This window comes from Balaenoptera physalus (genome assembly GCF_965194825.1).
Source record: "Balaenoptera physalus genome assembly, chromosome: 6".
Lineage (NCBI taxonomy): Eukaryota > Metazoa > Chordata > Mammalia > Artiodactyla > Balaenopteridae > Balaenoptera > Balaenoptera physalus.
Window position 1 is genome coordinate 99,345,184 of NC_138885.1, and position 14,638 is coordinate 99,359,821.

General features: G+C 36.5%; 2 protein-coding genes across 12 annotated transcripts in view; one reads left to right on the top strand and one right to left on the bottom strand.

Moving 5' to 3' along the window:
- The window catches only part of LOC309663405 (gamma-crystallin B-like), a 309,600-nt gene that overhangs the window by 107,589 nt on the left and 187,373 nt on the right, over positions 1–14,638 (bottom strand). The gene's annotated exons all lie outside the window — the stretch shown is intronic.
- Positions 1–14,638, top strand: part of PIKFYVE (phosphoinositide kinase, FYVE-type zinc finger containing) — a 76,699-nt gene that overhangs the window by 17,049 nt on the left and 45,012 nt on the right. For 10 of the 11 annotated variants that reach the window (XM_082466883.1, XM_082466876.1, XM_082466877.1 and 7 more), the window contains 6 exons: positions 433–522; positions 7,171–7,309; positions 8,453–8,610; positions 9,748–9,859; positions 10,824–10,971; positions 11,513–11,680. In XM_082466883.1, coding sequence (XP_082323009.1) covers positions 433–522; positions 7,171–7,309; positions 8,453–8,610; positions 9,748–9,859; positions 10,824–10,971; positions 11,513–11,680 — 815 coding nt within the window. The remainder of the gene's footprint in view (positions 1–432; positions 523–7,170; positions 7,310–8,452; positions 8,611–9,747; positions 9,860–10,823; positions 10,972–11,512; positions 11,681–14,638) is intronic. The other variant, XM_082466882.1, reaches the window with a different exon arrangement.

Genomic DNA, 14,638 nt, shown 5'->3' on the forward strand with positions numbered 1-14,638 from the left:
TCACACAGCTAGTAAGAGGTAGAGCCTGCACTTGGACCTAGGTTTGTGTGACTCTGCAGTGCTATTCCACCTAGTTATGGGGACTGAGAATAAAATATTTGAACTCAGGATTCCGGCCCCCCCTCAGAGCACTTCAATCTTGTATATGTGATGTGAGAAGGAGTTCTACAAGTCACTCAAACAGCCAATTTTATTATTTCATTGACACCCATTATACTTAATAAACTCTCTTTATCACTCTTTTGGTATTTGATATCCTTAAGACAAAAACCATCCTATTTCCACTTCAACTAAAAGAAGAAAACAAAAATGACCCATAAGCTCATTATTGCAGAAAAACAACCTGCTTTTAAATGTTAAAGCATTTTATTGAAATTGGATTTGCCTGTAGCTCACTTAAATCATCTCAGTATTTTCTTATTTTCTTTATAGTTTGATTCATCCAGACTCCTCAAATACTGCTCTTTCAACAAGACTTGTGTCTGTTCAAGAGGACGCTGGGAAATCTCCTGCTCGAAATAGGTAAACTGCCAAATGAAAGCACTGTTCTGTGTCTGGTTTTTCTTTTTTATAGTAATGAGAAGAACAGACATAAAATGGATGGGATTGATTGTTATACACTTTCTTAGCTCTAAAAGCTGAACTAAACTGTCGTTTCCTTTTTGCTAGTTAGCTGTCACTTGCATTCTCTCAGTGGCCATTTTCTACTATTCTCTATTGGCTTCAGATCTCGGAACCTTCATTCCTTCTTTCTTCACGCTTAACAGGTGACCTCTCCTTCAGTTACACAGCAGAGGGGAGATAACAGACGAGGGTGTCCTCAACTCTTAACATCACTTACCAACTTGATTACAGTTGCAGCTCATCCTTTTTCTCTTCACTTCTGATTCTCCACTTGTGTTCTGGTTCTCATCCCTTACCAGTTTTTATTAGTTACCGTATTAGTGTTCCTTATCTTTCACTTCTCTCTGCTGACTCCTTACTGTCTGCATTTAAACAAGCTCAAGCCTTACCTATTAAAAACAAACAAACAAAACCCCTCCTTTGTGTTTTACCTCTAGTTATCTGTAGTCTCAATTTATTTTCTTAGCCAAATTCCTTGAAATAATAGCCCATAACTGTTCTATACCTGCACACTTCCTTCTCCTTTTCAACTTACTAGGGTGTTACTAACATCCACACCTCCCCACCAAAAATACTGTCATTACAAAATCAATTGGTAAGTGGTTATAAACCTGAAGAACAAGATATCTGACTCACCATGGTTTAACATACTTTCAATTTATTCTTTCAACAAGTAATTAATAAGTACCTACGAACTACGTACTTGTATAACAGTGAATCAAATAAACAAAAATTTAAAGCATACGAAAACATAAGGAATAGGGGAGGAGGTTGGAACTTTGGTTTTTTTTTTTTTAGATTTTTTTTGATGTGGACCATTTTTAAAGTCTTTGATTGAATTTGTTACAATATTGCTTCTGTTTTATGTTTCGGATTTTTGGTGGTGAGGTGTGTGGAATCTTAGCTCCTTGACCAGGGGTCGAACCCCCCCTTCTCCCCCTCCCCCCCTCCCCCCCTCCCCCCAGCATTGGAGGCGACGTCTTAACCATTAGACCACCAAGGAAGTCCCAAGGTTGGAATTTTGAGTAGTGTGGTCAGTGAAGACCTCACAGAGATGGTGACGTTTAAGCAAAGACTTGAGGAAGTGAGGGAGTAAGCCGTGTGGAAATTTTGTAGAAGAGTTTACCAAACAAACAGGGAATTGCTGGTTCCTGAGAGGGAACATGTCTGGCAGGGAATAACAAAGAGTCCTGTGTGCCAGGAGTAGAACCTTCTTACAATTCATTGTAAGGACTTTGTCATTTAATGAGTGAGATGGGAAGCCGTTGTAGAGTTTCATTTTTTATTTATTTTGAAAATATTTTATACTTGCAAAAAAGTTGCAAGTAATAGAATAAAATAAATTTTCATATATTCTTCATTAAGGTTCACTAATTTACATATTGCCCATTTGCTTTGTTACGTTTTTTTTCTAGACTATTTGAGAGTAAGTTGCAGACATCATCATCCTTTACTTAAAAAAAAATTTATAAACTCCACTTTGTAGAGCAGTTTTAGGTTCACAGCAGGATTGACCGGAAAGTACAGAGAGTTCCCATATACCCCTGCTCCCCACAACCTCCCTCACTATAACCATCTCACACTAGAGAGGTATGTTGTTAAAACTGATGAACCTACAATGACACAGCATTATCACCCAAGTCTGTAGCTTACATTAGGGTTCACTCTTGGTGTTGTACGTTTTGTGGGTTTAAACAAATATGTAATGACATATATTCACCATTATAGTAAAGTACAGAATAGTTTCAGTGTTTTAAAAATCCTCTGTGCTCTGCTTATTGATCCCTCCCTCCCTGCCTCAACCCATGGCAACCACTGATCTTTTTACTGTCTTCATAGTTTTGCCTTTTCCAGAATGTTATATAGTTGGAGTCATACAGTATATAATCTTTTCAGGTTGATTCCTTTCACTTAGTAATATGCATTTTAGTTTCTTTCATGTGTTTTTATGGCTCGATAACTCATTTCTTTTTAGTGCTGAGGAATAGTCCATTGTCTGGAAGTACCACAGTTATATTTATCCACTCACCTACTGAAGGACATCTTGGTTGCTCCCAAGTTTTGGCAACTATGAATAAGGCTTCACAAACATCCATGTGCAGGTTTTCGTATGGATATGTTTTTCATTCATTTGGGTAAATACCAAGGATTGTGATCACTGGATCCTATGGTTAAGAGTATGTTTAGTTTTGTGAGAAACTGCCAAACTCTCTTCTAAAATGGCTGTACTATTTTGCATTCCCACCAACAATGAATGGGAGTTCTGTTGTTACATATCCTTGGCAGTATTTGGTGTCATCTGTATTCTGGATTTTGGCCATTCTAATAGGTGTATAATGCTATCTCATAATTTGCGTTTCCCTAATGATGTGATGTTGAACATCTTTTCATATGGTTCCATCCTTTCCATCTGTATACCTTCTTTGGTGACGTGTCTGTCTAGGCTTTGGCCCATTTTTTAACTGAGTTTTCTTATTGTTGAGTTTTAAGAGTTCTTTGTATATTTTGGATAACCGTCCTTCGTCAAATGGGTCTTTTGCAGATATTTTCTCCCAGTCTCTGGCTTGTCTGCTAACTCTCTTGCTGTTGTCTTTTGCAGAGCATAATTTTTTAATTTTAATGAAGTACAGCTTATCAATTTTTTCATGGATGATGCTTTAGTGTTCTATCTAAAAAGTCATCTCCATACCCTAGGTCATCTAGATTTTCTCCTATGTAATTTTCTGGGAGTTAGTTTTACGTTTTACATTTAGGTCTGTGATTCATTTTGAGTTAATTTTTTAGAAAGGTAGAAGGTATGTGTCTAGGTTGATTTTTTTGCATGTGGATGTCCAGTTGTTCCAGCACCATTTGTTGAAAAGACTGTCTTTGCTCCATTGTATTGCCTTTGCTCCTTCATCAAAGATTAGTGACTATATTTATGTGGATCTGTTTCTGGGCTCTCTATTTTGTTCCGTTGATCTATTTGTTCTTTCACCAGTACCACATTGTCTTGGTTACTGTAGCGTTATGGTAAGTCTTAAAGTTGGATTGTGTCAGTCCTCCGACTTTGTTCTTCTCCTTCAGTATTATGCTGGCTATTCTGGGTCTTTTGCCTCAACATATAAACCTTAGAATCAGTTTGTCAATATCCACAGAATAACTTGCTGGGATTTTGATTGAGATTGTATTGAATCTATAGATCAGGTTGAGAAGAACTGACACCTTGACAATATTGAGTCTTCCTAGCCATGAACAATGACTATTTCTCCATTAATTTAGTTCTTTGATATCTTTCATCAGAGTTTTGTGGTTTTCCTCATTCAGATCTTGTATATATTTTGTTAGATTTATACCTAAGTATTTCATTTTTTTTGGGTGCTGATGTAAATGGTAATGTGTTTTGATTTTTAACTTCACTTATTCATTGCTGTTATGTAGGAAAGTGACTGACTTTTGTATATTAACCTTGCATCATGCAACCTTGCTATAGTTCTGGGAGTTTTTTTGGTTGATTCTTTCAGATTTTTACATAGAAGATCATGCCATCTGTGAAGAAAAACAGTTTTAATTCTTCCTTCCCATTCTGTATTCCTTTTATTTCCTTTTCTTATTACATTAGCTAGTGCTTCTAGTATGATTTTGAAAATAAGTCTTGAGAGGATGTCCTTGCCTTGTTCCTGCCTGAGCAGTTGAAAGGACAGAGTTGCCATTTATTGATATGGGGAAGAGGGGGAGGAACATTTAGACATGTTGAATTTGAGATACCTTCTAGACATCCAACTGAGATATCAAATAGTTGGATATATACATCTAGAGTTCAGGAGAGGGGTACAAGTCGGAGATATAAACTTGGGTGTTGTTATCATGTGGATGGTATTTAAAACTATGAACCTGTGTGGAGATCATCAAAAGAGTGAGTGTGGAAAGTGAGGAAGTAAGGACCAGGGACTGAGACTGGGGAAATGAAGAGGAACCAGAAAAGGAGACTGAGAAGGAGAGACTAGTGATAAGGTGAAAGGGAGTCAGGAGAGTGTGTTGTCTTAGTAGCTAAGTGAAGAAAGTATTGTATTTCAGGGAAGAGGGAGTTATCCTGCTGATACATCAAATGAGATGAAGAGTAAAAACTGACTATGGGATTTAACAATAACATTGGTATAGGCAATTTCAGTGGGTTGTTCGGGGTTCTGGCGAGAGTGGAAGAAGAATTGGAGACGAGTTTTGTTATACTGAAGCAGGGGAATGCACTAGAAGAATGTGAAGTCAAGACAATTTTTTAAAAGATGGGACAAATTCCAAGATTCCTGTTGGCACATATACAAATGTAGAGATAGCTGTGCTAGTGTACAGTATATCTCTGTGTGTTTTGAATTAATGCTAATATTGATATATGTCTTTAGGAAAGATGTAATTTAGTCAGTGAGTACTTTCTCTAAATAAAATGTTAGCTAACATTCTTACCACTAGGCTACTTATTTGAATATTTGACAACAAAATTGACTAATTTTCTTTTACTCTTGTTGCCACTATATCAGAATATGTGTAGGGATGATGGACTTTTAGAGAAGAAGAATGCATGGATAAAGCACATATTGGACAAGAGACTTTAACTGGTTGAATAAGACATAGTGGCAACTTTTCACTAAAAGAATATACCAAGTCATGAAGAAGAAAAAAAAAAAAAAGAGGAAAAAAAACCCATGAGGAACTGGTTACTTAAAAAGTCTTGTCTATAGACTATATTTCTTTGATACCAGGGTTTCTTATTAAGAATGATTTTTTTGCCTAAACCTGTTACAGACCTGTGAATAATTTCTTAAATTATTTTAAAAGTATCTTTATGCTAGGAGAACATAGGTTTTCAATTGAGACCTGGTTTGAATGGCAGTCCTGTTATTTATTAGCTGAGTTGGACAGATTCCTTAATCTCTGACTCTTGATTTCTTTATCTGTAGAATGGATCTAGTTGTACCTATTCAATAGGATTCTGTGAGACCAAATGAGGGAAAATACATCCTGAGAGGGACTTGAACACATTGTAGATGCTTCTGCCTTTTATCCTTTATATAGAAGCTAAAATTGGGTTTTATTTTTTCTATGTAGAAGCTAACTAAATTTCTAGTTAAAATTTATTTATAAATAAAAGCTTGCTTGCTGCTATTGATATTCCATTTACAAGTCACTTATCTGGTAACTTATTGATATTACACTTACCTAATGATTGACTGTAAACTTTAGAAATACAATTTTTTTCCTATGTTAAAAAAAAAAAGATATTTTGTAAGTACTTATATACCAAGAGAGGAAATAAATTTTCACTACTTTTTCTATCGATCAAATTCAAAATATAATAATAATTGAGGACAATATTTTTAACATAGGTCTACTAATGAGAAGAAAGGAATTCTTTTTTGGGGGATGATTTTGCTGAGTTGGGGTTCAAAATTAGTGTGTTTCTTGTCATCAGAATGTTATAGATGTTCAATTAAAAAAAAACTTGTTAGTTCAGTGGTTATGCAAAAACTTTTTGGATTGTGGGCCATAATTTCCCATGCCTGATCTGCAAGATTATTTCTGCATTTAGACTGTGATGCTTTGTATTCGTCAATTAAAAAAAAGAAAACACCCTAATTTTCAGCATTTTAAGAAGAGTTAGTATTTATTTCCTTTGAGATATTACTGGTGTATGAACTACATCTATAATTTTTTTCCTGTAGTCTTTTCATAATGACTTTTTTTTTTTAACATCTTTATTGGGGTATAATTGCTTTACAGTGGTGTGTTAGTTTCTGCTTTATAACAAACTGAATCAGCTGTACATATACATATATCCCCATATCTCCTCCCTCTTGCGTCTCCCTCCCATCCTCCCTATCCCACCCCTCTAGGTGGTCACAAAGCACCAACCTGATCTCTCTGTGCTATGCAGCTGCTTCCCACTAGCTATCTATTTTACATTTGGTAGTGTATATATGTCCATGCCACTCTCTCACTTCGTCCCAGCTTACCCTTCCCCCTCCCCGTGTCCTCAAGTCCATTCTCTACTTCTGCATCTTTATTCCTGTCCTGCCCCTAGGTTCTTCAGAACCATTTTTTTTCTTTTTTTTTTTTAGATTCCATATATATGTGTTAGCATACCGTATTTGTTTTTCTCCTTCTGACTTACTTCACTCTGTATGACATACTCTAGGTCCATCCACCTCACTACAAGTAACTCAATTTCGTTTCTTTTTATGGCTGAGTAATATTACATTGTATATATGTGCCACATCTTCTTTATCCATTCATCTGTCGATGGACACTTAGGTCCATAATGACTTTCTTTTAAACTTAATTTGAAATAATTACAGACTAACATATAAGTTGGAAATAATAGTGCAGAGAATTTCTGGATACTTCTGTCCCAGCTTCCCCAATGATAGTATCATATATAACCATAATAACTACTTTTAAAAGTGCCCTTAGCATTGGCAAGTAACCATTTATTTAAAAATGAACTTTCATTATAATCCTGTTTATTGATGAAGAATTTACAACTGTGTTTTCACTTTCTGTTTTTATTTCCAGATCAGCCAGCATTACTAACCTGTCATTGGATCGATCTGGGTCTCCCATGGTACCATCATATGAGACATCTGTCAGTCCCCAGGCTAACCGAACATATGTTAGGACAGAGACCACTGAGGATGAACGCAAAATTCTTCTGGTACCGGTCCAGTATCTTTGACCCATTGCAACTTTAGAGCATAAAGAATGTTTATCTCACTAATTTTTTTTTTAAGACAAATACAAATGAAATAGCCCGTTATCATATAAATTAAATAGAGGAAATAATTTGCTAAGTTTTTATTAGGATGACCTGAAATTGGTCAAGCATTCCATGCTCATATGCTACATTAATATTTTCTTGACTGCTTTCATCTGGCAAAATCAGAATTCAGATGCCTACATAATACTAGAGCTTAACTTTGAGTTAGATCCCAGATTGCTGTTTAAACTTTGGAACATGTTTCTTATACACATGGAATACTTTTCAGACATTTAATATTATATGTTTAAGTAGGTAGTAATCAGTTGTTTATTGAATTTATCTTTGTAAAATACTGTGTTCAATCATAAGAGTGACTCAAAGAAATGGAAGATATGGCTTCTGTCCTCAGGTTTACAATTCAGAAGGTATAGAGGTGAGAATAAGCATGGCATTTTTTGTGGACTGAAGTGACGTTTATTAATTGGGAGATGTTGGGAGGGATATTAAGTTCAGTTCTGTGGGCAATGAGAATGGAAAGTTATTTGGGGCTACTTGGTGGAAGGTGGTGAATTCAGTCTCTGTAAGTTTTAGATTTGAACCTGTAGGTGCTGAGCAGTGTTGAGGTTTTTTTGAGCAGGGAGTAATTCCCTGATGGCCTTTCTCTAGGAAATTCACCTGGCAGTTGGGTATATATGATAATGGTAAGAATCTGGTGGGGTAAAAGCTACAGAAAGTTACTTTAGATTAATGTGATTCACTGTTCCCTCCTTCTCTTTTGTTCTGTCTCCAAAGAGGGGTGTGACATTCTGTGTTTAGATAATCAGGAGACCGATAGTATGTGCCATTGACTGAAAAAAAAATTATTTGGGATAGTTTTTTGTTTTTTTTTTCCTCAAGAGAAAAAGTTACGTTTGCAATTAGATGAGCTGAGTTCAAGCTGTTCCCCATGCATGTGTCATTTCTATTAAATCATGTAAGTTAGCTATGACAAATCTGAATTGAGTTTCCTTTTATGAATCTAAAAATCACAAGAAGCAGTCTGAAACGGTATATAGCATCCTCCTCAGGAGTAATTACTTCCTCATAATGTGATTTCAGGACAGTGTTCAGTTAAAAGACCTGTGGAAAAAAATTTGCCATCACAGTAGCGGAATGGAGTTTCAGGATCACCGCTACTGGCTGAGAACTCATCCCAACTGCATTGTAGGAAAGGAGTTAGTCAACTGGTTAATCCGAAATGGACACATTGCTACAAGGTAATGGAGCTTAAGAAAGACTTTTTGATATTATTTATGAATTTATTTTTAATGACATATCATGTAGATATAAAGGGAGCAAATTTCTTTGTGAGTGGGGTGCTGCTTGTTTTCTGCATTTGGTGTTTGGGCTGCTAATTACTCAACCCTCCTTCCTTCTGAGTTGTAATCAGTAGAGAGTAGATGCAAGGAGCCAAATGGGGTCACAGTTCACCTTATTTATTAAAAGCAGAAATGTACAGTTAATTCCCAAAGCCCAGAGCTCTCTAGTTAAGCCGGATTGGGGAATGCAGCTAGATCCTAAGGCCACAGTAGATTCTCCTGCTACTGCTCCCTAATCTGAACTTTCAACCTGTCTTGAGAATTGGGTCCATTAACCACACCAGGAGTGTCCTAGCCTGCCTCACAAATCATTTGTGAGAAAGAGACAGACAGGTCTTGTTGCCTTTCAGGGTAATGCGTCACCTGGCTTTTCTGCTTGCTTAGAAGAAACAAGTATGTAGGAAGAGAAGAAACAGCTGTAAGCAGTGAAGCCCTGGGTTCCAGTTTGGGTTGTATCTCTTTTTAGTTTTGTGCCCTTTGTCAAGTTATTCAATCTCTTAGAGACTTGACCTCTCAGCTCTAATATGAGGACAATATGTGATCCTATGCAGAAGCTGTGAGAATGAAATAATATGGGCAAATGTGTTTGGTACATTGTGAACTGCCATATAAATGTAATGTGTTAATAATTATTTCATGTATATATATAGATATACATTTTATATCTATATTTATAATATTTGGTATTGTCTTCTCATCAAAGACTGTAAGCTCCTTGAGGACAGGAGCCATGCTATTCTCAACACTTTTTACTCCTAGTAAGTACAGGGGTGTGCATGCACTGAGTACTTGTAAATGTTTGTGTAATTGAAATTAGGTTTTCTTGGGACTGGTTCTCCTTTACTATGGTACATGGGAAGATCTTTTAATTTAGCTTCAAGTCTCTCTTGTTTTATCCCTCACCTATCCAAGGACCATTTGAAATCCCAACTCTGATTAGAATGGAAAAAAAATTCAGTTTGTGTCTGATCTTGTACTTGTAAAATTATTCTGACTGACTTTTAAAAGTTTTCACTTTTCTTGGTCTTGATTCAGGGCACAAGCTATAGCAATTGGACAGGCAATGGTGGATGGACGTTGGCTGGATTGCGTCAGCCATCACGACCAGCTCTTCCGGGATGAGTACGCGCTGTACAGACCACTGCAGGTAGTGTTCAGTGGCACTGCTAAGGGGAGTATAGTGAGCTTTGCTGCCAAGTCTTCTCCATCAGCGGGAATAAAAACTAGCTGAATAACCCAAAGATACACTTTTCTAACATGTTTTCCCTGCCGTTTGAGGAAAGTTAAACATTTTTACTTGATAGGTAGTGGTGATTAAAAAACCCATTGGAATCAAACACTGTTCAGTTGGTGTGGCTTCTCTTAAGCTTGGCTTTGTGATATTGTAGTTGCCTGTCATTTATCTTCAGTGGTTTTCAGTTTTACTGTGTCTGCATTTTTAGGACTAAGAGGGACTATACATAATAAAACAATTGAAAAAACTTCATGGTACCATTGCAATAGATTTTGACTCTATAGCAGTATTCAACTGTACAGTAATGGTAAAACGGTGAATATTCTCTTTTCTGTTTTTTTTTTTTTTTTTACTTTAATTAGGAAATTGGAAATTACTTAAAGATAGAACTTTTAAAAAAAGATATACTTTCACTTTTGGTTTATGTTAATTTGATATAAATAATATTCAGTAATACCTTTGTGAACTAAAATTGAAAAATCAATGGTTAGAAAAGACAGAGACCCAAAACACTAGTGTGGTGTTATGTGTTAAAATCTAACAGTTGTTTTCCAGTATGTTGGCACAGGGTTAGGATAAATTCTGAGCTGTCTTTACTCTCAGGAATAAAAGATGAGACACTATAAAATCTGTATGTTTTGTTCGTAATATGCTGCCTTTAAGCTTACTGATTCATAAATATTATAATTGTAAGAGTGGAGTTGCCAGCATGATGCTGGTTTACAACTTAGCTTCTATTAATTTGCTTATTTTTACATAAATTTATTTAGTGGTTAGCCTTGTACAAATATTGGGCTAGAATTTATTTGTAGTGTGACAGCCTCAACATTGTTGCCATTGAGGGTCAATCGCTTGGATCCTGTCTTGACCCTTTCAGAGTACAGAATTTTCTGAGACCCCTTCTCCGGACAGTGACTCAGTGAACTCTGTGGAAGGACACTCTGAGCCATCCTGGTTTAAAGACATCAAGTTTGATGACAGCGACACAGAGCAGATAGCTGAAGAAGGTGACGACAATTTGACCAGTGAGTTTCACTTTCTGACATTTTAGTTTTTATGAATCATTACTGTGTATGTATGATAAAATGAGTGTTTTGTTTATTTAGTTGAAACAGTCCTACTTTTAAGATTTATGGCTCCAACTAAATGTAACAACATCTGATAGCAATCCTTGTCTTAGATACAGTATTTTCTTAAGAAACCAACTTGTTAGGCTACTGGTGTTTTCAGATTTTGCCGTAGTCTTTAGTTTGCAGCAGCTTAAAAATAACTCCGAGCTAATATTGCAGTAGACAACTTTCTCACCTCTTCACTATGATATCAGACCTTCTCTCTGCAGAACCTCCAACATATTTCTTCATTTTAAAAATTCATTTTACATTTAACTTGCTCAAATTTTATTGAGTCTACACAGAAGTACATGAAAATACTGTATCCATTTTGGTATTGCACATTGGGCTTGTATATTAAAAAAACCATTTTTCTCCTTTCCTCCGATACCCTGATGAAACCCATTTTTACTCCCCTCCTCTCCCTGTATTTCTTTCCCCTCCCCAACACTAAAAGACTCTGCCAGTCCTAGCAAGCGCACATCAGTCAGCAGTTTCCAGTCCACAGTGGACAGTGACTCAGCCGCGTCCATCAGCCTGAACGTGGAGCTGGACAACGTGAACTTCCATATCAAGAAGCCCTCCAAGTACCCACATGTGCCCCCTCACCCTGCTGACCAAAAAGGTAGGAGGTAGTCACCATCTGCAGTCCAAACACAGGCTGGAGAGATCTCAAGCCAGCTTGTCCTTCTGGCTTCCTCTGACCCCTGTGGCTGAGGGGATTTGGTGTGGGTTTTGGTCCACCCCTTCTCATTTTCCCCACACCTCTTCCCCACGTGTTTTTTTTGTTTGTTTTTTGGTTGGTTCTGGTTCCTTTTATTTCTTGTTTTCTACCTCAGTACCACCACACCCAGTTTAAAGCTTGTAGTCTTTAAAAGGAACTACATCTGACTGCTTTTCCCTTAGCATAATGTGCAACTTCCAAGATGGCATTTCTTTGCATTTATAACATGGATGTTCTGCTCTATTCATTTCTCTTTCTTCATTTAATATTTTAAAGCTTATTTGCTTATGCTATTGCCCAGTAGCATAGTATTCCACTAAACCTTTCCAGATGCTTGAACTCGATTGGTGAAAAACGTTCACACATTCCAAAACATCTTTCTACTCTAATTTAAAATGCTTATTGTGCATATGCTATATTTATAAACAAGGTTTCTTCTTTAATACAAAACAAATTCCTTCTTTTAGCTGTCCTATTTGAGGCTTTAGTCTACTGAAAAATAATAATTCAAAAGACATTCGGTATAAAAGGAAAAATAAGGTAAACCATTACTAAAATCTAACATAGCGGTACATAGAAATGAAATGCTTTCTTTAAAAATGGATGATGAGGTTTACTTTGTTGGATATAATTAAAAGGCAATTTAAATTTTAGCTCTAAAGTGGCACTAGTAAAGGTAAATAAATAAAAAATACATAATTGGGAATTCCTTGGCGGTCCAGTGGTTAGGACTCCGCACTTCACTGCAGGCGGCACGGGTTCGATCCCTGGTCAGGGAACTAAGATCCTGCATGCTATGCGGCCAAAAAAAAAGAAAAAAACATAAGTGATAAGTAACTGTGGCATTTCATTATGTTACAGTAACTGAAAAATCATTATTCTACAGATGAAGCAATTTATTCCATGATTTCACCTGTAGTTTGAATTTTTAATATTTAGCGCTCTAAATTTGAATTGTCTCCCTACTTAGATCTGAAATTCCTGCCTAATTCTTTGCTGCTGCCTACTTTGAGCCTCAAAATATTATCAGAAGAGAGACGCTTTTGACTGTAAACATCTATGCTAAAATAATTGGAAACAAATTCACATTTCTACAACAGATTTCTCATAATTGTCGATATTAGCCACTCTCATCAAGATGTGGTAAAATGGCATTTAAGGGTTATGGTAATAAAAAGGTATATCTTATTTAAGAATAGAAACTTAGAGAGGGTGTGAGAAAAGGGGACACCTGCCTCGCATCGAGCACAAGTGAGATACACATCGTTACGGGAATCCTCAGAGCAGAAATTGGAAAAACGATGGCAGACATTTGGGTGAGTATGAAAGGGCAGCGAAGCAGACGTGGCACTTGTGTGAGAATTAACTGTAGACTCTGGTCACATGGAGGATATTGGATTTTTGTGATATAAATGACAGATGTGGTTCACAGGTGGGATGATCTGTCATGACGGAGGGTATCTGTTCTCTGGACACTTCTGTTGGCAATTTCATTGTGCTGAAAGAAGAGTGTGAAATACATTTTTGACTTGCCGGTGATTTCATCTCTTGGAAAGTTAAGGAACTTTTGAAAATCATGGAGAAAGTGACCTGTCATCATGCAACTAATAATAGCAAAAGGTGGACCGCTGAGCACAGTCAGGCATTTGCTTTAGGAAACCTAACTTCATAATGTCGGGGGAAGAATGGGAATAGAAGGCTGCGATAATGACGTTTTTACAGTACAACCTCAAACTGCATTTATAAGGAAAATTAAAGGGGCAGCACCTGCAGTTGAAAAAAAACCATCATGACTCCTCTGGCAACTTTCTGATCTCAACCTTTAAAAATTTTTTTTCTAGAAAAATTGTGAGAGGAAACCTTCATATGAGGAGCAGTCTGAAAGAGGGGCCAGTGCTTTTAGAAAAGTGGCAGGATAGCAGAAGTCCAGACTGCACTGAAGATTGGAGGAAATGCCAAGGATATCTTGGGAAAGATTTTTAAAATTGTGATGCAGAGAGAAAAATTAGGCCAGTTATTTGGGGAAGTTGATACAATATTAATTGAACTTTTTTTTTTTTTTTAAACCTCTGTTAAGATAACCTTACCCAGGAAAGAACACTGTCTGTTAAGAGGAAGTGAAGTCCAAAATAATGAAGAGTTAGAGGATGCCTCGTTGTTGTTTGTTTTCCCTTCTAGTTTTACTGAGATATAATTGACATAAAGCACTGTATAAGTTTAACGTGTGCAGCATAAGTTTACTTATGTGAACATCCATCATCTCCCATAGATAGAAAATTAAAGAAATAGAAAAAATTCTTTTTTTTGTGATGAGAACTCTTAGAATTTACTCTCTTAACAACTTTCATATATGACATACAGCAGTGTTAATTGTATTGATTGTGTTGTACATCCGTCCCTAGTACTGGAAGTTTCTGCCTTTTGACTGCCTGCATCTAATTTCCCCTCCCCCACCCCCTTCCTCTAGTAACTACCAATCTGATCTCTTTTTCTGAGTTTGTTTTTGAAGTATAGTTGATCTCCAACTGTTACGCATCATAGTGATTCCATATTTCTATACATTTTGAAATGATCACCAGTTAAGTCTAGTTACAGTATGTCACCATACAAAGATATTACATAGTTATTGACTATATGCCCCACCCTGTATATTTTACACCCATGACTTAGTTATTTTGCAACTGAAAGTTTGTACCCCTAATCTTCCTTACCTATTTCTTTTCTCCTTCCACCCCCCTCCCCTCTGGCAACCCCTGTTTGTTCTCTGTATCTATAACTCTGTTTCTTTTCTGTTCTGTTTGTTCATTTGTTTTGTTTTTTAGATTCCACAAATAAGTGAAATCATACAGAATTTGTCTT